The 21,643-nt window shown below is 38.0% G+C and overlaps 1 protein-coding gene across 1 annotated transcript in view; it reads right to left on the bottom strand.

Annotated features, from left to right (window-relative positions):
- Positions 1–21,643, bottom strand: part of LOC113068294 (regulating synaptic membrane exocytosis protein 2) — a 155,513-nt gene that overhangs the window by 10,612 nt on the left and 123,258 nt on the right. The window contains exons 28-38 of the mRNA XM_026240985.1: positions 17,295–17,404; positions 16,618–16,650; positions 15,142–15,210; positions 13,550–13,792; positions 13,179–13,226; positions 12,813–12,848; positions 10,788–10,829; positions 8,831–8,853; positions 7,159–7,298; positions 4,416–4,577; positions 880–1,097 (exon numbers count right to left, since the gene is read on the bottom strand). Coding sequence (XP_026096770.1) covers positions 880–1,097; positions 4,416–4,577; positions 7,159–7,298; positions 8,831–8,853; positions 10,788–10,829; positions 12,813–12,848; positions 13,179–13,226; positions 13,550–13,792; positions 15,142–15,210; positions 16,618–16,650; positions 17,295–17,404 — 1,124 coding nt within the window. The remainder of the gene's footprint in view (positions 1–879; positions 1,098–4,415; positions 4,578–7,158; positions 7,299–8,830; positions 8,854–10,787; positions 10,830–12,812; positions 12,849–13,178; positions 13,227–13,549; positions 13,793–15,141; positions 15,211–16,617; positions 16,651–17,294; positions 17,405–21,643) is intronic.

The following is a 21,643-nucleotide window of genomic DNA, read 5'->3' as shown; positions in this document are numbered from 1 at the left end:
GAAAACATTCAGGCTTGTTCACGGTTCCTCTACATCTATCTGAAGAGCGGCATGTGCGCGGTTCAGCTCAAAGCCATTGCACGGATAAATGCCACATTAAACACAACACCCTAACAGACTAACTCTCACTGACAGATATAGAAAAATAACAGCGTAGACGATTGGACGTTTAAACAGGTTGAATCGGTGCATAATGACTGCATGACCTGCATTCAACTGAACTGAATTATTTGCAAAACACCTCATCCAAACGGTCTTCTCTTTACCTGTTGCTTAGGTTCACTGTAAAACAATGGAGGGAAAAATATAAATGTTTCACGTGGGTGTGAACTACATTAAAAAAAATAATAATAATAATTAAAAAGATTTGCAAGGCCATCTCCCAAAACACTACCAGAAAGTGCAAAATATCTTACCAACCCCAAACATTTGAACAGCAATGTAAAGTGTTTGAAAAGCCCATTTTTGGCCCACGTTCTGACATGACTTTGGGCTTATATTTAATGGTTATAAAAACTGTTCTAACATTGTCTCCTTTTACCCTTTAACTGACTGAACTGGTTCATTAAAAAGCCTCCACAAACTGGACGAAACAATGGTTTACAAGCAACTTTGACACAACACAAAAGCAATGCTTAGTTGATACATATTCTAAAGCAAAGCCAAACTATAAAATGCATATTCAACTATCAGCTATCATGCCCTGGACTGTTAAAGTTGTCTAGGAGGGGCCTGCTGAGGACACCAGCACCAGCATGTGTTTTGGATGCTCCCCCAAAAAACGTCTTAACTAGCATCCAAACTAGCATCCAAACTGTGAAATCATCATGTTTTTTTTTTGCAGGGTGGTCAGATAAAGCAGCAGCTCAGTTGACTCACGCTCTGGGTCCAGCTGGGAGGTGCTCTGACTCTTCTTCCCCAGGCCCACCATGGCCGCCATCTTGGCTCCGAAGCTGGAGCGCCGCTTCTTGTCGTCCTCGTCCTCGTCGTCGTTCCTGCCCAGCGAGCACATGTCTCCACCCACACTGGAGCTCTTGGTGATGTTGGACCCTGGGGTGGCCGTCTGAGCCCTGTGTTTCATTTTAGATGTAAACTCACTGTCAGCCATGTCAGGTGCAGGACATACATGAAGAAGGAAGGACAGGAGGACAGGAAGAAAGAGGAAGGGACAGGATTCAGCTACAGGATTTAGAAGAAGGGTCAAAGGTGAAGGACTGGTACAACACCAACAAGACGGGACAAGATCTACTGGGGAGCACAAGCATGACCAGCATCTATGGAGAGTTGTGTTTTTGTAGGCCAAAACAAGGAAACAAGTTGTATTTTATTTTGTTTTTTATTTCAGTGTTCCTGTAGCTCAACTGGTAGAGCACTGCGCTAGCAAGCAAGCAAGCGCAAGGTTGGGGGTTCGATTCCCCGGGAACACATGATATGTAAATTTGATAGCCTGAATGCACTGTAAGTCGCTTTGGATAAAAGCCTCTGTTAAATGCATAAATTTAATTTAATTTAATTTTAGCACATCCAATTAAATTGTCCTGAATTCAATGGGTTTTTTGAATGGCTTTCTGCTGAAATTTCAAAAATACGTCATAGCGCCTAGCAAGAGAAATCTATGAAAGATGAACAACTTCGTGGGTCTTGAAGGAGTTGATTTTAGGGCTGTCACTTTTTATTCGATATTCGAATATGCATTCGAGCATGACGGGAAATATCCGTAATCGAACTATAAATAAATTATCCAGTTTTAAAATGCCATGTGTAGCGCATTTTTTACAGTCTATGATAAGACCGTTTGTTTTTTTATTTTATTCTTTGCCATCTTATCCAGTAGAGGGCACTCTAAACGTATTGTAGCGTAGGCCCATGACCAAATCACGCAAATAATAGCTACTAGCCAGGCACGTCTGTAACGTGTGTAACTTCTCCACCCGGGGGGAACATTGTAAATAAAAAGAGAGCCGCACTTAATCCAGATCAAGTTGATAGACTGGTGTTCCTTGCAAACAATATTAAGAAATGAATTAGGCTTGGCTTTATGCCTTACTCCTGCTGCAGTTAAGTTGTCACGTTATTGTTTGTGCCTGTTCTGAATCGTTTTCTTTTTCTTTTTTCATTTAGCTTAATGTTGTGGGATATGCATATATAGTGGCACTTCATATAAGTTGATATTCTAAGTTGATAACCTGCTGTTTCAAACATTAAGTAAAAACGATCCAGATAGTCCTGTTTATGACTCACTGTTAATACATTTGTGATTGAATCTCCATTAGGCTCGGGTTTTTTATTTTTATTTTTATTTTTTATGTACGGGAGGGTGGGCACATAGATATTTGAATATATTCGAATAAATTGCATGTTATTCAATATCCGTTCGAATGAGATTTTTTCTCAAAAGTGACAGCCCTAGTTGATTTAGCTATCAATCTATCAGCTAAAGCACCAAACAAACAACAATGACCCTAAGATCCAGGCGGATTGAGAATTTGTCAAATAACTTGATGTTACTAGTACTGTTGCTTATGGATCATTTGATGAGAAAATTGAAATATCTAGTTTTTGGCTGCACATTTCGGTAATTTGTAATATGTATCTATTTTGAGTTCACCTGCCACAAAAGCTGAAAAGCTGTATACATTATTTATTTTAATTGAAAAGGTTTCTTTTAGCATATCTCATTCAATCGGTCAGGCTGTAATATGACGTATTTATCCACAGAGATAGTTTGCAGAAAAAAAGCTTATATAATGAGCTATTTAGGTGACGTGATAAGCTCTTGAGTCAAACACGGAGAAAATAATGAGACGGTGACTCATCAAACTCAAGCTCACTCTCCTGAGAACACACGAGAGGATAGAAACATGAGATCTGATCCTGTGCCAGCCAGAAACCAGAGATTCACCAGAGTAAGAGACTGACAGATTCACTTTCTGCTGGTTTTCTGTGAATGGCAAGTATTTAGGTGAACTTTTTTTTCCTGTGTGAGTAGGTTTGTATGTTTGAAAACACAACCGGAGGAGACTTTTGTGAGGACATTTCTACGGACAATGAGCTGAGACATGTGTACAGCTGTGACGAAGAGGATGGAGCTGTTTCTATGGGAACCGTATCTTCTAGCCTCTTCTGTGCTCTGAATGTTAAAGTCAGACCGGGTGACCTGACATTAAACGCTGTAACACTTAGACACTGACTAAAATGTTCAATGTTAAGTTGCTGTTTATTAACTTCAGACGTCGTCTATATGTCTCAGTTCAGCTGGAACTGTGAGGTAATGTTTAACATGTGAACGACTTCCCCTCATTAACCCAACATGAGACCATAAGAGGCATAAAACATTTTCGAGAGTACGGTCGCTACTTTGGAATGACTGTAAGCTAATAAAAAGACGGTCTACGGTCCTGAACATCTGTACGAGAGGGTCTGTGAGTCCTGGTTATGCAAGACTCATGCTACTGCAGCTGCTAAATGGTGAAACATTCAGTTGACGACATTAAAATTCAATTCGTTTTCTACTGTAGCATGTTTAGTGATCATAAACACTTCATCTATATTCAATTAGTGACCCACGGAAGGTACTGAGAACGTATTGAAGTGTAAATCGCTGGAAATGCTCAAGAACTGATGCTTTTTTCTAGTGTTTGCTCTAATTGGAGTGAAGACGGCAGCTGGTCATGTGACTCTCCCCAGGGTTACTGACGGGACTCTGATATTATGTAAGACACAAACTCTTTATATGCAGTGAAAAGAGGTGTCACTCACAGATAACAAACACAGAACTGGATTACAAGACACTAAAAAAGGGAGATGACTGTTGTTGTTTTTAAGTGTATTTGTATATGGGTCTAATTGAGAATTATGCTTTCTGGTTTAAACTTGCTTTTGATCTTGTCGTCTTAAAGCAAAAAATTTTTCCCATAGAAGTCAATAAATATATAATAATAATTAATGAGATAAGAAAAACATGAAAAACATTTTTATTTTAATTTTATTTATTTATTTATTTTCTCGTATTTTTGCTTAATTGACATTAAACTTTTGTTTATGGTTAAATTAAGTTGTATAAAGCCAAAAAAAAAAACTATACTGATCTACATTAAGTTGTATACAAAAAAACTACTACATTAATAACTATAATCTAATATAATCAAATAAATAATGTTTTTTTTTTTTGTCTTTGGGAAAAAAAATATTAAAACAAAATATAATTTTTTTTTTTGTCCAAATAAATAATTGTTTTTTTTTTTTTTTTTTTTTCAGTGTACTCACAACTGCCATGCACACAAGAACACACACGATGTGAACTATTTCCTAAAGTTCTCCTCGTTTCCTAAACTCTAACTGACATCAGAACACATCAGATATTTAGGGGCGGGATCACACTTTAGCTGTAGGACACTAGCTGGGTTTCCTCTAACCTCTCAGGTTCCTCCTGTTCTTCCTCTTCCTCTGGGTTGACAGTAGCCCCACCCACCTCCCAATCATGCCCCGCCCCCTGTGCGCTCGCTGTAGACACTTCCACCTGCTCTTCCACAGAGACAGAGCCCTCCTCTCCCTGACTCTGAAGAGCCTCCGCACGGCTGGCATTCACACACACACACACACACACACACACACACACACACGTAAACCAAGCCATGACACCACGAAAGGAAGCATGCAAGACAGAAAAGACACAGAAAAGACAGATATAAGCTTGGCAGACATGCAGATGAAGAAAAGAAGAGAAACCTTAAACAAAACAACAGTATGAAAACATGAAAATGAGTGCTTGTGATTAATCGCATCAAAAATAAAAGTTTGTGTTTACATAAGAAGTGTGTGTGTACTGTGTGTATATATGTGTATGTGTTTATATGAAATAAAGATACACAGGAGACGCACACACATCATGTGAACACAAACTTTTATTTTGGATGTGATTAATCGTTTGACAGCACTAGTGGAAATGAACTCTCTTCATGAACAAGAGAGATTCGGTGACAGAGTAATGCTGTCATATACTTTGAGATTCTCTTGAGAGTCTCAATCCTTCAGTTAATGCGTGAAAACATGTCCAATCCATATTTCATTGACATATGAATCATGAAAAGTACGTTTTTGCCTCAAGATTTGTCATTATTGTTGTGATAAAAATCTCTTTCTCGTGTGATAGAAAAACTCAAACAATGATATATAATGTAATTTAATGTCTTTTTAAAGAAATTTTTACTTTTATTCAGAAATAATGCTTTAAATAAATCAGAGGTGACAGTCTTTATAATTGTTGCGAAATTTACCATTTTTCACATGCTGTTCTTCTGAACTTTCTATTTATCAAATAATTATGAAAAAATCTTAAAATAAAAAAAATATTAAGCACCAAAAAAAAAAAAAAAAATTCAACGTTGATAATAATCAAATGTTTATTTTGAAGCAAATCTGATTTCTGAAGGATCGTGTGACACTTAAAAATGGAGAAATGATGCTGAAAATTCGGCTTTACATATATGTCTACCTTTGACTGTACAAACTCAAAACTATTTTGTACAAACATTTTTTTTTTCTGGGATTTAGCAATCCTGTGAATCACTAAACTAATATTTAGTTGTATGACCACAGTTTTTTAAAACTGCTTGACATCTGTGTGGCATGGAGTCAACCAACTTGTGGCACCTCTCAGCTGTTATTCCACTCCATGATTCTTTAACAACATTCCACAATTCATTCACATTTCTTGGTTTTGCTTCAGAAACAGCATTTTTGATATCACCCCACAAGTTCTCAATTGGATTAAGGTCTGGAGATTGGGCTGGCCACTCCATAACATTAATTTTGTTGGTTTGGAACCAAGACTTTGCCCGTTTACTAGTGTGTTTTGGGTCATTGTCTTGTTGAAACAACCATTTCAAGGGCATGTCCTCTTCAGCATAGGGCAACATGACCTCTTCAAGTATTTTAACATATGCAAACTGATCCATGATCCCTGGTATGCGATAAATAGGCCCAACACCATAGTAGGAGAAACATGCCCATATCATGATGCTTGCACATCCATGCTTCACTGTCTTCACTGTGTACTGTGGCTTGAATTCAGAGTTTGGGGGTCGTCTCACAAACTGCCTGTGGCCCTTGGACCCAAAAAGAACAATTTTACTCTCATCAGTCCACAAAATGTTCCTCCATTTCTCTTTAGGCCAGTTGATGTGTTCTTTGGCAAATTGTAACCTCTTCTGCACATGCCTTTTTTTTAACAGAGGGACTTTGCGGGGGATTCTTGAAAATAGATTAGCTTCACACAGACGTCTTCTAACTGTCACAGTACTTACAGGTAACTCCAGACTGTCTTTGATCATCCTGGAGGTGATCATTGGCTGAGCCTTTGCCATTCTGGTTATTCTTCTATCCATTTTGATGGTTGTCTTCCGTTTTCTTCCACGTCTCTCTGGTTTTGCTCTCCATTTTAAGGCATTGGAGATCATTTTAGCTAAACAGCCTATCATTTTTTGCACCTCTTTATAGGTTTTCCCCTCTCTAATCAACTTTTTAATCAAAGTACGCTGTTCTTCTGAACAATGTCTTGAACGACCCATTTTCCTCAGCTTTCAAATGCATGTTCAACAAGTGTTGGCTTCATCCTTAAATAGGGGCCACCTGATTCACACCTGTTTCTTCACAAAATTGATGACCTCAGTGATTGAATGCCACACTGCTATTTTTTTGAACACACCCCTTTCAACTAATTCAACTAATTGCCCAATTGCACAGCCTTAAGAGCGTGCATATCATGAATGCTGGGTCTCATTTGTTTTCTGAGAATCTACTGAACCTACTGGTAACTTGTTTGCCACGTAGCAATAAAAAAATATACGAAAAACCTAGATTATTCTGGTTAGTCACATTGTACTGCTATTATTTTGAACAATACTGTATAATTCATATTTGTTTCTCTTCAGATTTGGGTGTCAAATATGAGTTGGACATATCTTCATGAGATTCACCTGTATATAGGTTTGTTCAAACCCCGTGATGTGGTCTCAGTCATTGGTAAACACACTCTTGGCAAGTTCAGAGGTTCCTCTCACTTCACAAGCAGGCAGAGCCGAACCTGAACTGGCCAGAAGCACATTAAGTGTGTTCATGACTGCAGATCAGGGCTCAGGGGGTTCATGATGTGCCTACCTGATCCTGCGGCCCGCTCGCACCCTTTCTGACTGGACAGACATGTGGCTCGTGCTGCTGAGCCGAGACGCGCTCGACATAGCGGACACGTCGCTTACATCACTGTCCGACGACCTCATGGAGAGACTGTCCATCCCACGCTGGGAGAAAGAGAACAAAACAATGCTGGTTATTACATTAAAATCCTTTTACAAGAATCTCGAAAAACAATCAGGAACGGTATAAATCTGATTCCCATAGAATGCATTAGTCCCAACACACTTTTTCCGAAATATTTTTTCCATTAAAGTGTTCACAACATTACAAACTTTGATTCAAAGCAAAAAAGTATATCAAAATGGGACCAAAAGAAGAAGGTACAAGACTGTGTACTTAATGGCTTTAATAAAGGACAGAATTACATGAACTGAATTTAAAAATGATGGAGAAATAAAATTAACCATTTAAATTAGCTGATTATTATGGAATATCGAGTTTTTTTTCCTCGAAATTGTGAATTTATATCTCACATTTGTGACTTTTTTTCTCACAATTGCGAGTTTATATCATGCAATTCTGACTTTAATAAGTCGCAATTGTGAGAAAAAAAGTCCGAATTGTGTGATAAAAAGTCACAGTTACCTTGTTTTATTTTTTATTTACTGGTGGAAACAATCTTCCATAGATTATACCCATAGAAACAATATACATATATCAATGCTGTTTTGACGCTCTTTTATTCGCGACAGATCTCAGTTCAGTTCAAGCGGCAGCGCGATCATCTCTTCCTCTTTGCTACTAGTTTTAACGTGAAATAAACATGAATGAACATCTCATGCCTCATGTAATTGTTAATTACCTATTGTTAACTAGCTATATATAAAACAAAGAAGGTAAATAATGATAAAATATAAAGAATACAATATATGTGTATATACTGCATGAGTAAATATATGTGCAATATATTTATACACATGCAGTACCATATCTTATCACATATAATTCCTTATCTATTATTCAATATATTCTAATAAAATTAAATCATTTAATATATTGCTCATGCATTTATAAGGAAATATATATTCTTTGTGTAAGGGTAATTTTCATCCGCACTGAATTCAATGTGGTCTATGCGCAGATCACACAAACATAGTCCCTTTTTATTAAGACTTATTTTTATTAATATTCAGTTCTGAATTAAATATCAGTATATTTCTGGGTCAGGAGTTCCTGACTTCATCAGCCGTCTTGGATACATATGATTCTGTCTTATATTTGAGGTTGTTCATTTCATTAAATGCTGTCTAGGCAGAAATGTCACAAAGGACACACGTCTCTCAGCTTTCAAAACCACGGTTTTATATACGTTTAGAGACATATGCAAGAATTCATGTAAACCGAGCACTCGTGCCTCTATTGGAGATCAACTATTATTCACAGAGCTCGTCTTCTCTTACAGAAAGCTCAACACCAATCCTGATCAGGAGCAAGGTTTGAAAGATCCTTGACACTTTATGCTACCATGAGAAATAGCTTGTCAGTACTTAAAATAGTGTCTATATTGCATCCTAACGGGCACGACATGATAAAGGGTCAGTACTGAGGATACTACAAATGCTTTACTGTAGAAGGACAGAAAACATTATGTAAAAAACAAGCTCAAGCATTAAGAGATTAAGAGAAAGAAACGTACCCTTGATGGATCCTTCAAAGTGCCTGTGTGGAAAGACAAACAAGGGTTAGATGTACTGAAACTCATCAAATTCGCACCAGTATGCAAATGTGTTGCTTGCTACATATAAATACACATCCAGCAAACTCCAAAGCGACAGACAGCAGACGTAACAAAGTTATACGGACAGCATTTTTCATAAGTGGGAAACTCTATCTGATCCAGTCTAACCCAAATAAGCTGAAATGCCATTAAAGATCTGAATGAAAATGAATTTGACCAGTCAATTCTAGAACACCTTGAAATGGTTTTACGAACAGAAGTTACACACGATTGAACAGATGATCTTCAATGACGCTGCCAGACTAAAGAGGCTGCGTTTTACACCTGTTACTGTATCTCTGCTAAACATTTACTCTGTCAACACTCGCATATGCTGCAGATAAGAGAAAAGCCAACACAAGTTTGTAACACAGGAATGGACAAGAAGCCACAGAATGAGTTCACAAGTCTCCAAGGAACTGATTACGAGACACTAGCATATGCCTAAAGTTGAATGGATAGTCTTTTAAAGTATACTTCATTTGACAGCATGCATGAATGCAGGTGGTCGACACATGCGCTCAAGAACACTTCATCTTCATCCAGCATCTGCTCTATATTTCTCCGCATGTTATGACTAATAAAAATGTCTTTGTACTTTTTTAATCTAAAGTTGCGGTGATCTCATAACCCTCTCACACAAACGCTTGTCAATTTTGTTGTTGCTTCCTCTCTTTCATTTAGTTTTCTACTGCGAAACGACGGCTCGTTGCAATCTTGTGGAACAAATTATTAATGCAAAACAAAGTCAATGTGCATGTGGGACATATGCTTAACAAAGTATGCATGGTTACAATAATTGGGTGGTGCACGTGCTGCTCAGGTGAAAAAAGGCCAAAGTATACTTCATTTTTTACACACACACTGTACAAGCACCACCCATTTTTTTGTAACCACGCACACTTTGCATGCATAGCTCGCACATGTGCATTGACTGGGTTTTGCTCTCATCAGCTGTTCCACAAGGTGGCAACACTGGCCCAGGCTAAGAAACTAAGAGATGGAACAACAACAGACATTTATATCAGTCATAACGTCTGGAGAAAAACAGAGCAGAAGTTGGTTCAAACATGAAGCTTTCGTGAGCACGTGAGTCGACTGCCTGAAATGGACTGTACTTTGAAAGGCTGTGCGAGTCCACTAGTGTATGCGCAAAAAAAGAAGAAAAAAAAAGTGTACTTTGGCCTAACTTTGCATCACATGCACTTTATGTGGACCCTTGCACAAGTATGCTTTGGCCTTTAAGGATGCATAGTAGTACCTTACGTTAGTAATTGTACCCTTAAGGTAGTAATATGTACTCTAATGTACTGAAGTAATGAAAAAGGTATAAAGGTGTCTTTTAGGGAACTGCCCCAGTGGCAAGCTGTAGTCCCCCGGCTCACTGAGAGTGTACAGATAAAACTTGCACTCTTTAAATAAACTCTTTATACAGTTTAAATGTTTTAGGCCAGAAATATATATATATATATATATATATATATATATATATATATATATATATATGTTTTTGATAGTTCGTGCTCACCATTGGTTTGTTTTTACTTTATTAATTATTAAAAATATATAATAATATTGTAAAATATTATTACATTTTAAAAGAGTTGTTCTCTATTTTTCAGGATTCAGAAGAATGGTATTTATATAAAATATAAATATATAAAGTATTTATTGACACCCTTGATCAACTAAATGTGTCCCAGCTGAATAAAAGAATGAATTTCTTACTGACCTCAACACTTTTAGTAATACTGCAAAATCATACACATACACTGTTTATTGTCCAGCACACACACACACACACACACACTCGTCTCCAGAAGTTGTTTTAAAGGGCTCTATGTTAGAGTAGCAGAAGTCGGTCTGTGTACAATACCTGCATCTTCGTTCTCTGACACTGTGGACTCTGACACTACAGCTGATGTGCGGATGAGAGGAAAACAAGACAGTTTAGACACACACATGACACGCAATGTTATGATGGACACACACACTCTCACACACAAGAGTTTAGATGAATTTCACATTCAGAAACTCATCACTCATAACATGCCGAAACAAACGGGAAACAGATCTGAGAAATCCAACACCAAAAAAGAAAACCTTTAAAAGATGTAAAGCATCAAAACAAACACACACTACAAACAGACACCCACTGATAATACTACACTACGTACTACAAGCAATGTTAGAACTTATAATTTATAATAACTCGTATCAGTTCTGCTCTCATTTAAACTACTGTACAAGTTTCCCTTGAAAAGCAAAGATCTTAAAACAAGAAATGTCCCCCCTATTTTACAAGTGTTGTAAATGAGCAAATTAATGTTCTTCTGTTCTTCATCTTTACATCAATTGTAAGTATTGATAATCACCCAGATTCAAAACTGTATTCTCCAAATCTTATAGACTGAAGACATCTCTACTCGAACCTTCCTCCAGATGAGACAAACTGAACTATAAAACCAGAGACATTGTTCTGATGATACTAATAATAATCACTCGTTCCATACAGAAATCCTTGGGACTCTCAGTAAACGAGACGCAGCATATACTTCAGTACCCTGTTCAATGATCTGCACCTTGTGGGTTATGAAAATAAAACCTGCTATAATGTTAATGCATTATACTATTAATGCTAATATCATCCTATTGTAAACAATGGATTTAACCCAGAGAACTACTGTGTTCATGCTAAACTGAGGCTCATCAGACACACTTCCTGTTCAAGCCGTGCACTTTAATGTAAATGTAAATGTAAATGTAAATGTTAATGTAGGTTATCATATGCCCCAGTCATGGACTTGTGTACTATTGTGTTTTGCTGCTTATTATGGTCACTGCAAGAGCCCGGCAGTAGATATATGCAAGGATTGCGAATGAATTGTACTTCTGAATCGATTCTTTTGAACGATTCATCACCCTTGTGAAAAAGAGTACACTTTAGCATTCTTCAAAAAGAGTACTTAACACAGGAATAATATATTTTTTTAAAGCAATATACAATTTTGCATTTTAATTCCAAATAAAGGGAAACGTATTATAATTTAAATTTATATTAACTGAAATCAGCTGAACTTTATAACGATTATTATTATTTATTCTTTTTTACAAATATTTATGGTAAACTAAAATGTACTTTAATGTAATTTCTAATGAAACTTATATATTATGCATTTAAATATATTTGTACTTACACATTTGAAATTACAATATTGTAATTTAGGACATAAAAATATATATTGGCTAACACAGTGAAGTTAAAATTCTGATGAAGTACTTTGCACATGCTTTAGTAATCTAGTCAACACATCAAATTAAGTGCACTTCTTTAAACACAACTAAAGATTATTAAAACATAAGAATTTTAAAATCAAACATCTGATATGATTACAAAGTGCACTTTTTAAGTGCACATTCAATACTGTTAAGCACACTTCTTTTTCAGAAGGGAAATCAGTTTGCATAGAATTTGATTGTAAAACAAACTTTAACTTAACTTTATCAAACAGTAAAACTGAGGCGGGTGAAGTGAACTCTAAACAATACAACATTTGACAATCAATAAAGCTGAATAAAACATATATAACACTTTTTTTTTTTTTTATCAGTTCCTCTAAAGTAAATCAGACTTGTTAGTACTTCCTAGCAGGCAAACACCCCATCACCAGTATCTGATGTTCAGACATCACAAAAAGCAACACTACATTTTAGTCTAGTAGTTTCAGTAGTCATGCCATCTAGAGCCGTAACACCAGAGCGTTCAGTCTTCACAAATAACACCACAGCAAAAGCAGAGAGCTACAAAGCAGAAGAAGAGCTGAAATCTAGATCCCTCAGAAGTGCACTAGGATTGAACTACTCTACTAAGGGCCAATGAAGACCGCAGGTTGTGCCATACCAGGAGCTTTCTTCTGCTGGTCCTCCCATGTGACCTCTGAAGTTACAACACAAGGAGAAAGAGTCACTGCGAGTGAAGGTATTCAGTTTACACGTGACTTAAAGAAAATAAAAAATAATAACCCATTATTCTTAATTAAAATAATAACTCATCCCACAAAACCAGAACAATAGCTCAGCTTGGTGTAAAACCAGAACTTCTAAACGTTTTCAAAAACAAAATAGCTTTCTTGATGACATCACCAACACAATCATAGCATAAATACACTATATATCGGATGACAGCCGTCAAATACTACATCTACTATCTCTCGACTAAAACACAGTAAAACATGACTGAGAGATTCACACGCTCACACACACTTGCCTTTCCTCCCATTGACAGCAGGGGGAGCTACAGGCTTTTCCTGGGATTCTTGTGCGGGAAATGGCACACACATAAACAAAGGGTGAGTCGAAAAATCAGTGTTTTTTTTTACACAAACACACAGATACTACACTCTAACACACGCTCATGAGAAGCTTCCAACATTATTTAAGCAAAGGCAAAAAAGATGAAAAGAAATATTGCTGAAAGCTAAATAATGTAAAGAAACAAGCCCTTAGACTATGTTCAGAGCACTATACTACTCTTACTAATGGATTTGTGCTGTATGCAGTTTCTAGCATACTATGATTTATTATTCCACTACAAACACAGGCAGTGTCCTTGTGCTCAACTCATTTGTATTGACACACCTGTCACAGAAGCCTGTTGGACAAGAGGTGAAGCTGATGATGGAGCAGCGGGCGGAGGAGGAGGGGGAGGGGCTGGAGGGGGAGGGGCATGTGCTGGAGAGGGAGGGGCATGTGTGGGTGGGGGAGTGGCAACTGAAGTTGGCAGATGGGCATGTGCAGGTGAGGGAGGAGCATGTGCAGGAGGAGGCATGGGGGCATAGGTGGTGTTGGGGCTCAAGACAGGAGACTCCATCCCGACATGAGCTTTGATGTTGACAATGAAGAGACAGAGTTGTGGACAAAAAAGAAACATAAGACAATTAACAAGAGGATGGATGAACATGTATGAGATGTATTGATACACAAAAAAAAATAAATAAATAAAGGTCCTAAGCCTTAAATATAAAAAGACTTCTTTAACGGATAAAGTTAAATATATATACATATATATATATATATATATATATATATATATATATATATATATATATATATATATATATATATATATATATATTTCTTTTGCACGTATGAGCTAAAAAGTAATTCGAATCGGCTTCAAATACATGATCCACCTGCCAATTTTTTGCCATTCGGCAGCCTACTCGTGCTCTTCAGAGGTGCTTTTCTGTGCGCTCCCAAAGCACATGCTGCTAGTAACAAGTTGCAAAATAATACGCATTTGTATCATTATTGGATGTGTGAAATAGGTCTTAAATAGGTCTTAAATAGGTCTTACATAGGTCTTAGCAATAAAGCTGTGCCGTCTGTCATTGATGTTAGTCAAACAACTGCTCTTGACTACATAATGTTTTGTTGAATAATTTTTAATGTTTATTTACAGTTTACTCAATTTCTGTAGCCTATTTAAGTTCAAATTTTAGAAAATGTAGTTTATATCCACCCGCAAATAATCAGAATGCATTTTCTTTATTACCCGACCCGATTATCCACAGCACCCCCAGATATTACTGCCATCCACGCATCACTATATATATATATATATATATATATATATATATATATATATATATATATATATATATATATAGTTATTTATACTTTAACTACTTCACCTTATAATACTTTTTTATTATTTGAAAAAAAAAAACTTCCAAAGTTTGGGTCATTATTATTAATATTATTATTTTAATGGTTTTTAAAGGAGCCTCTAATTCTCACCAAGGCTGCATTTATTTGATCAAAAATACGGATACATTTCTTATTACTACATATAAATCTTTTGTAGAAATTAAAATGTTTTTAGCATCACTTTTAATCATTTTAATGTAACCTTGCCACAAATAAATAAAAACCTTACCACTAATTTTCAACGGTAATGTATAGACTTGCATGTAACAGGTCATATTTTTATACATGACTATATATCATTTATATTTAACAAGTGGCATTATATAGAATACAGTTATTCTAAACAAAGGCTAATTTTAAATCAGCATTTTTTATTTTGGATAGAAACTTTAATTTCGGTGCATCACCAATTAAATTTAAGGTAGTTTGTTATTGTGTATTGTTATTTTTGACATTTCTTCTAAAGTTTTTTTTTTCTTTGTTTGCATTATTGGATCATATTTATGTAACAACAGCATTACCAGCCATTGCTTGTGTGGCTTGTGGAGGTGGAGGGGGCGGAGCCAGTGGTTGTGAAGCCCCTCCCACCACTTCAGCATTCAGACAGAAATGAGAGTAAGAAAGACAGACAGAAGTGAAGATTACAATGACAAAAATCTGAAAAAGAAAAACTAAAATAATTTTCTATGCCAATTTACTCCACTTGGTCACTAAACATACCAACTACAGTATGCTACAGTAACCTAAAATGAAAATACATTTAGTCGCAAATTGAGTAATTTAATAACACCAAAAATGTAGAGATCTACTGAGGTGTACTAGACATAGTCTATCAACAAACTTTGATGTGAATGCAAGAATATCAAGATCATATTTGCATTTTCCTGATATTAAGTGTCCCATGTGTCCTAAATATTATTTAACAGCCACAGTCTGTGGAGGTTGGGAAAGAACAGGGGGCGGAGCAGGAGGCTGAGGTACCGCCCCTGTTCCTGCATCATTGGTTGCTTAGTTGTGGCAATCAGAAGACAAACAAAAATGTCAAAAAGAACTAATCAATAAACTGTGACTATCACTGTGTGACTGAGAGGATCACTGCCAGGAGTAGACTGCCATTTCGAAAACACAATATAAATATGTTTATGACTTAACATTGCTCATATGCCAATGATTATCCCTTTTAAGGTCGCTAAAACTCTGTTATAAAAATAACTTAACAAAACTTAAATGCTGTCAGAAGATACTACTAACATTAAAGGTCTGACATAAACTGCATTTACCTCAACAAATTTCAATAAGGGCATGTAGATTTAGTATAGAAGCCTGTTTAGGCTATAGAATAAAAACATAAAGGTAATTGCAATATTTTATCTTACAATTCTGACCTTATTTCTTGCAATTTAAATCTCATAATATTGAGTTGCCATCTTTTAATTCATACTTTTATCTCAGAATGGCCAGTTTCTATCACACTTGGAACTCAGTTTTTACTTTTTCTGACTATTTCTCGAAATGAAAAGTTTATATCTTACAAATCTGAGCTAACCTCGCAATTCTGATATTTTTATGATAAGTTTATACCTTAAAATTTGGACTTTCTCAGAATTGAGTTCATAACACAATTCCAACAATTATATCATCAATACTAATTGTGAGATAAACATTGCTAGAAAAAAAGTCGGAAATGTGAGATAAAGTTGCAATTACATATTTTGTGGCATAAACAGGCTTCCACATTTTTAATTTGTATTGTAGTGGATTTGGACATTAATCCAGACATGGCCGAAGTACACAGACTACACAGCATAACCTCTTAAATGATACATGTGCATTAATTGCACTGACATGGCTGAAGCACAAACTAATACGTCTGTTCCACTAAATGAATGGTAGTAGCTAGACCAATGACAGGTAAAGCTCACAGACCAGAGCTAACAGGTTTAGTCAAGCAGAGAAGACTGAGATGAGTCTAAACACACAAGCTTGTGCTTACAAACCTTCAAAAGGCTCAGTAATACCCTCGCCATCTTCTGGGAAAAAATGTGGGGGGAAAACAATCCATGTTGTGTTATTCTATTGTAACATTACATTTTTTACCTGGCTTTTGTCATCAAGATGGTTGTTTTTGCATAAGCCATTTTTGTGATAACTATTGTGCAATAATAGTTTATAATTATTTACTTATTTGTTGAATTTCTGTCAGTTATCCAATATATATAATGCATCCGGTGACCCTAACTACCGTATTTTTCGGACTATAAGTCGCACCTCAGTATAAGTCGCATCAGTCAAAAAATACGTCATGATGAGGAAAAAAAACATATATAAGTCGCACTGGACTATAAGTCGCATTTATTTAGAACCAAGAGAAAACATTACCGTCTACAGCCGCAAGAGGGCGCTCTATGTCTTCAGTGTAGACTACAGGAGCACTGAGCAGCATAGAGCGCCCTCTCATGGCTGGAGACGGTAATGTTTTCTATTTCGTTTCTCTTGGTTCATTTCTCTCGGTTCATGTCAAATTAATAAGTCGCACCTGACTATAAGTCGCAGGACCAGCCAAACTATGAAAAAAAGTGCGACTTATAGTCCGGAAAATACGGTAATTACACAAGTGTTGCACCCAAGCGCCTTAAACCCTGCAGTTTGGAAGAAGCCTGGTTTGTCTACTCACTTCTGTCCATAGAGCCCTTTGGTGGGACTTGCGGTAGCTGCCGACCTCTTCGACTCGATACTGGCGTACTGGTGGGACTTGTTTGGACCGATCCGGTTCGGATGCTTGCCCTACGGAAGAGATGGTGTGTCAGGAATCAACATAAAGCACTACATCTATAGAAGTGTTCGTGGTCGAGTCATAAACCTGCCCAAAACACTGTTAGATTAAAGCAGAACACGCTGGTGAGCGCATACTAATAAAACAAACCTACTAACTACAGTTACTTTGGCAGGATCATTTAGCAATGAGACAACAGTGTCAGAAAACACACTCCACATGAATGCTATAAAAAGGGACACATACTGTAAACTATTAAACAAAACAATTTGTATTTGGCACAGTTTTTTCTGGGGTTAGTAAAATAAAAAATAAAAAAATTAAAGGAAGTAAAAAGCTCTGGTGAAATATATGTCCTGTAGATAAGGTATGTGAACATGAGCTGTACAGCAACCCACATACTGTAAGACTGCAGGTGAATATCACCTGTCAAATCATATTTCCCTCCAATATCAAAAGAAAGAAATAAGAAATTGTATTTCATATCATCAACCAAGCCTATTTTAGAACAAATTTATATGTTACATAATTATCATCAAAATTATACATATTCTCTCTCACCTCCATTACTACAACTTCTCACTATAAATAGATAAAAAACCCGGCAAAGCGCATGTTACCTTCTGCTCTTCAGTAAGCAAACTGTGATATGTGTATGCATGTTACACAAGCATTCAGTCAGTCAGTATATCTCTGTTACTAAGACAGCGATAAGACTATCTTTATCTTGGTCCTCACCTACTTGATACGCGGCAAGGAGGAGCTTGTGGACGTTTTCACTCAAGGTGTATCCAAGTTGAAAACTGAGTTAATTAGATGACACTTCATGCAAGTCAGATCATAACCTTCACACCGTGGTGTATATTGTGGGGCTGAATGAACAGTTATATGGGACAATGCAGAGGGTGGAGCAAATGGCCCAATGCTTCCCACTAAGCCAGTCAGAACAACGTTGCCCTTGGTGGAAAAAGCTTATATGGTTACAGGTCAGGTCGATGCATTAGATTCCGACACAGTTTGAGGGCAGATCCGCCAGGGGAGGAGAGGTGCACATCTCAGTATAAAACGCCCTCAGTGGACCGTTCTGTCAACCTTCCCACTTCTAGTGATTCAGGGCACAGCTTCAGGGCACAGGTCTCCAGCAAGCTTACGGCAAGTGTATGGCACAGGAATGCTCATCCCCTCTATTAAAGACGCTAGACCCGTTAGGTCAGTTCCCCGCCAGTTATCCACTTCAGGGTACCGAAGTGACTCCTTCTCTAGCCATACCAGAGGCCACCCACGAGTGGCTGGTTCCCATAGAAGACTTTCTGACAGCGTGGAAACCTCTGCCAAATGTCTCACAGTGGGTCTTGCAGACTGTAGAGGCTACAGAATCCGGTTTAGTTTCTTGCCTGCCTCGTTTCAATGGGATCCCCACAATAGTGGTTCCCAAGCAGGCTCTGGTAATAGAACGATAAATAGACACTCTCTTGAGAAAGGAGGCAATAGAACATGTTCCTCTTCTCTCGAGAGGCTCTGGGTTCTACAGCCAATACTTCATTGTCCTGAAGAAGGATGGAGGTTGGTATGATCATACATCTGCGTCTGCTAAACTGTTCTATCAAACACTTTCGGTTCAAGATGCTCACAACCAGACAGATTGTATCTCAAATCAGGTCTGAGGTTTGGTTTGTCACAATAGATATCAAGGATGCATACTTCCACATATCCATTCTTCCACAACACAGGAAGTTCCTGAGGCTTGATATTGGGTATACCAATATTGTGTACTTTCCTTTGGGCTATTACTCTCACCCTGCACTTTCACCAAGTGTTTGGATGCTGTTCTGGCTCCTCTGAAACTCCAGGGCATCCACATACTGAATTACATTGGTGACTGGCTAATATTAGCACAGTCTCAGCAACAGGTGATTTGGCATCGAGATGTCATCCTCAATCATATGAAAGAGCTGGGGTTGATGCTGAATGGCAAGAAAAGTGTGCTTTCTCCAGCACAGAGGACCACCTATTTTGATGTGGTGTGGGATTCAACAATGATGCAGGCATGTGTGTCTCTTGCTCATGTCGAATCAATTCTTAGAGTTGCAAAGAGAATGAGAGAAGTCCAGTCACTCAATGGCAAATAGTTTCAGAGACTGTTCGGTCTGATGGCAGCTGTGTCCAAAGTGATAACTTTTGGCCTGCTGTACATAAGACCTTTGTAGTGGTGGCTCAGGACAAAGGTGTTATCCCCAAACGGCAACCCGCTTTGCACGATTGAGGTCGTGCAGTGATGCTTACGTACCTTAGACATGTGGAGGACATTCTCCACACAGAGAACAAACTGGTGGTCTCTTACATCAACCGGCAGGGCGGTCTGCACTCGTGCCCACTATACAAGTTGGCACAGCAGATCCTCCTGTGGGCTCTGGGAAGGCTCCTTTCACTCAGAGCAGTTTACATCCCTAGACACTTGAATCAGGAAGCAGACATCGTGTCTAGACAGGAGCTAAGGCCCAATGTTTGAGCTCCTCTGGAGGGAGTTCGGCCAAGCAGAAGTGGATCTATTTGCGTCACAGGAAACAACACACTGTTCGGTCTGGTACTACTTCACGCATCCAGCTCCATCTTCTGCTAGTAGCCCAATTCTTGCCGGCCCAAGTATGGTTCTCGGACCTTGTGTTCCTTCTTGATAGCTCTACCTTGGAGATGCTGATCAGGAGGGACCTCCTCTATCAGGCAGGGGGCTCCATACTTCACCCCAGAACATAGTTAAGGAAGCTGTGGGTGTGACCCCTGATGGGGCACAGTTCTTAGCATCCGGCCACTAAACTGAGGCTGTTGAGATCATACGCCATTCTAGAGCTCCTGCCACAAGAGTATATGCTGAAGAGAAAACTTTTAATCTCTTGGTGCAGACTGGAGTTTGCCCCAGGCATGGTTAGGGCCTTCCTTTACCTGAGGCCTGGGAATGTCCCTTAGGTGCCTACCTATATGCCAGAAGCAATAGTGCTGCAAGCCTTCTGTCCTCCTCCCTTTCAGGAAGATGATCAGAAAAAGTTAAATCTGCTCTATCTAGTATGAGCACTGTACACAGAGCTGGTTAGTGGCGTAAGGCAGATCAGATGTTTGATTGCTTTAATCCACCTGAGAAGGGCTTTTGGGTGACCAAGCAGACTCTGAGCAGTTGGGTGGTCGAGGCCATCTCACATATCAGACCCGGAGTATGGCAGTCTCCAAGGCCTTATTCATGGGTACTTCCCTGCAGGACATTTGTGACACAGCAGGCTGCTTCCCTCCGCACACATCTGTTCAGTTGTATAATCTGGACATGGCTCCTAACCCCAGGATCCCAAGTCTTCTCATCTTGTTGTGCTCATCTGATACACACCAGACAGGGACTTGTTGGTATGGTGCAGTGGGCATTCTCATTCCCAAACTGTTCCAATGCAGATCGAGTTCCCTGAGGGCATCCCTGCATCCCAATAGGGGCTTACTTCATCCTATCAGAAGCTAACATGTATTGGGCCAGGTGCACTCATGTCACCCCACTCATGACGTCTCACTTCTCCATTGGACTGATTCTACACATGCTTCAGAATGTGGTTACGAGGCATTCCCAAAGTGTTCTGGCAAAGAGTCTTGTTCCCTTTAAGGAATGTGATGATATACAGCCCACCCCCTAACCCTAACCCTAAAAAAACAGAATTATTATTTAAAGTTGGGTCATTCATTTCTATACCCACTGTGTGTGTGTGAGTGTGTGTGTATAATGTTATCATGTAATATTTAAATTGTAATGGTTTATTAGTGTTTGTTGCATTGATTTTTATGAAATGATTTCTTACTTTTATCTTCCAATGTTTTGGTAAAATATAACTTAGCATGTTCTTGACAGAGTTATTCTGTCAGAAAATAACATCTGACCATATCATAGCATGCATTTAGTAAATATGTCACAGTCAAGTGCATTTTAGCCATGTAAAAATATGAATACATAGGTGTAAAATGCACATCAACTCCACAGTAAACACAATGTAAAATCTGTAAAGCACCTTTTGAGCTCAGTGTCACATCAGCTTTCAGTACATGTGGCTCACATCTCAATTTCAGCTGTGGCACATCCAAAAGCTACCGCATCAGTAAAAGTTAATGCGCAAACCTGACACATTTATGTAATTTCCTAGTGACTTATGACATGCCGGGCAAATCGTAAGTCAATAGGTGTTATGGTGTCTCAAAAGGTGTGATGGAGTCAGCATCAGAAG

This window comes from Carassius auratus, linkage group LG44F (assembly GCF_003368295.1).
Source record: "Carassius auratus strain Wakin linkage group LG44F, ASM336829v1, whole genome shotgun sequence".
Lineage (NCBI taxonomy): Eukaryota > Metazoa > Chordata > Actinopteri > Cypriniformes > Cyprinidae > Carassius > Carassius auratus.
The sequence above is the reverse complement of the archived record's forward strand: the minus strand, read 5'-3'. Positions and strand labels throughout refer to the sequence as shown.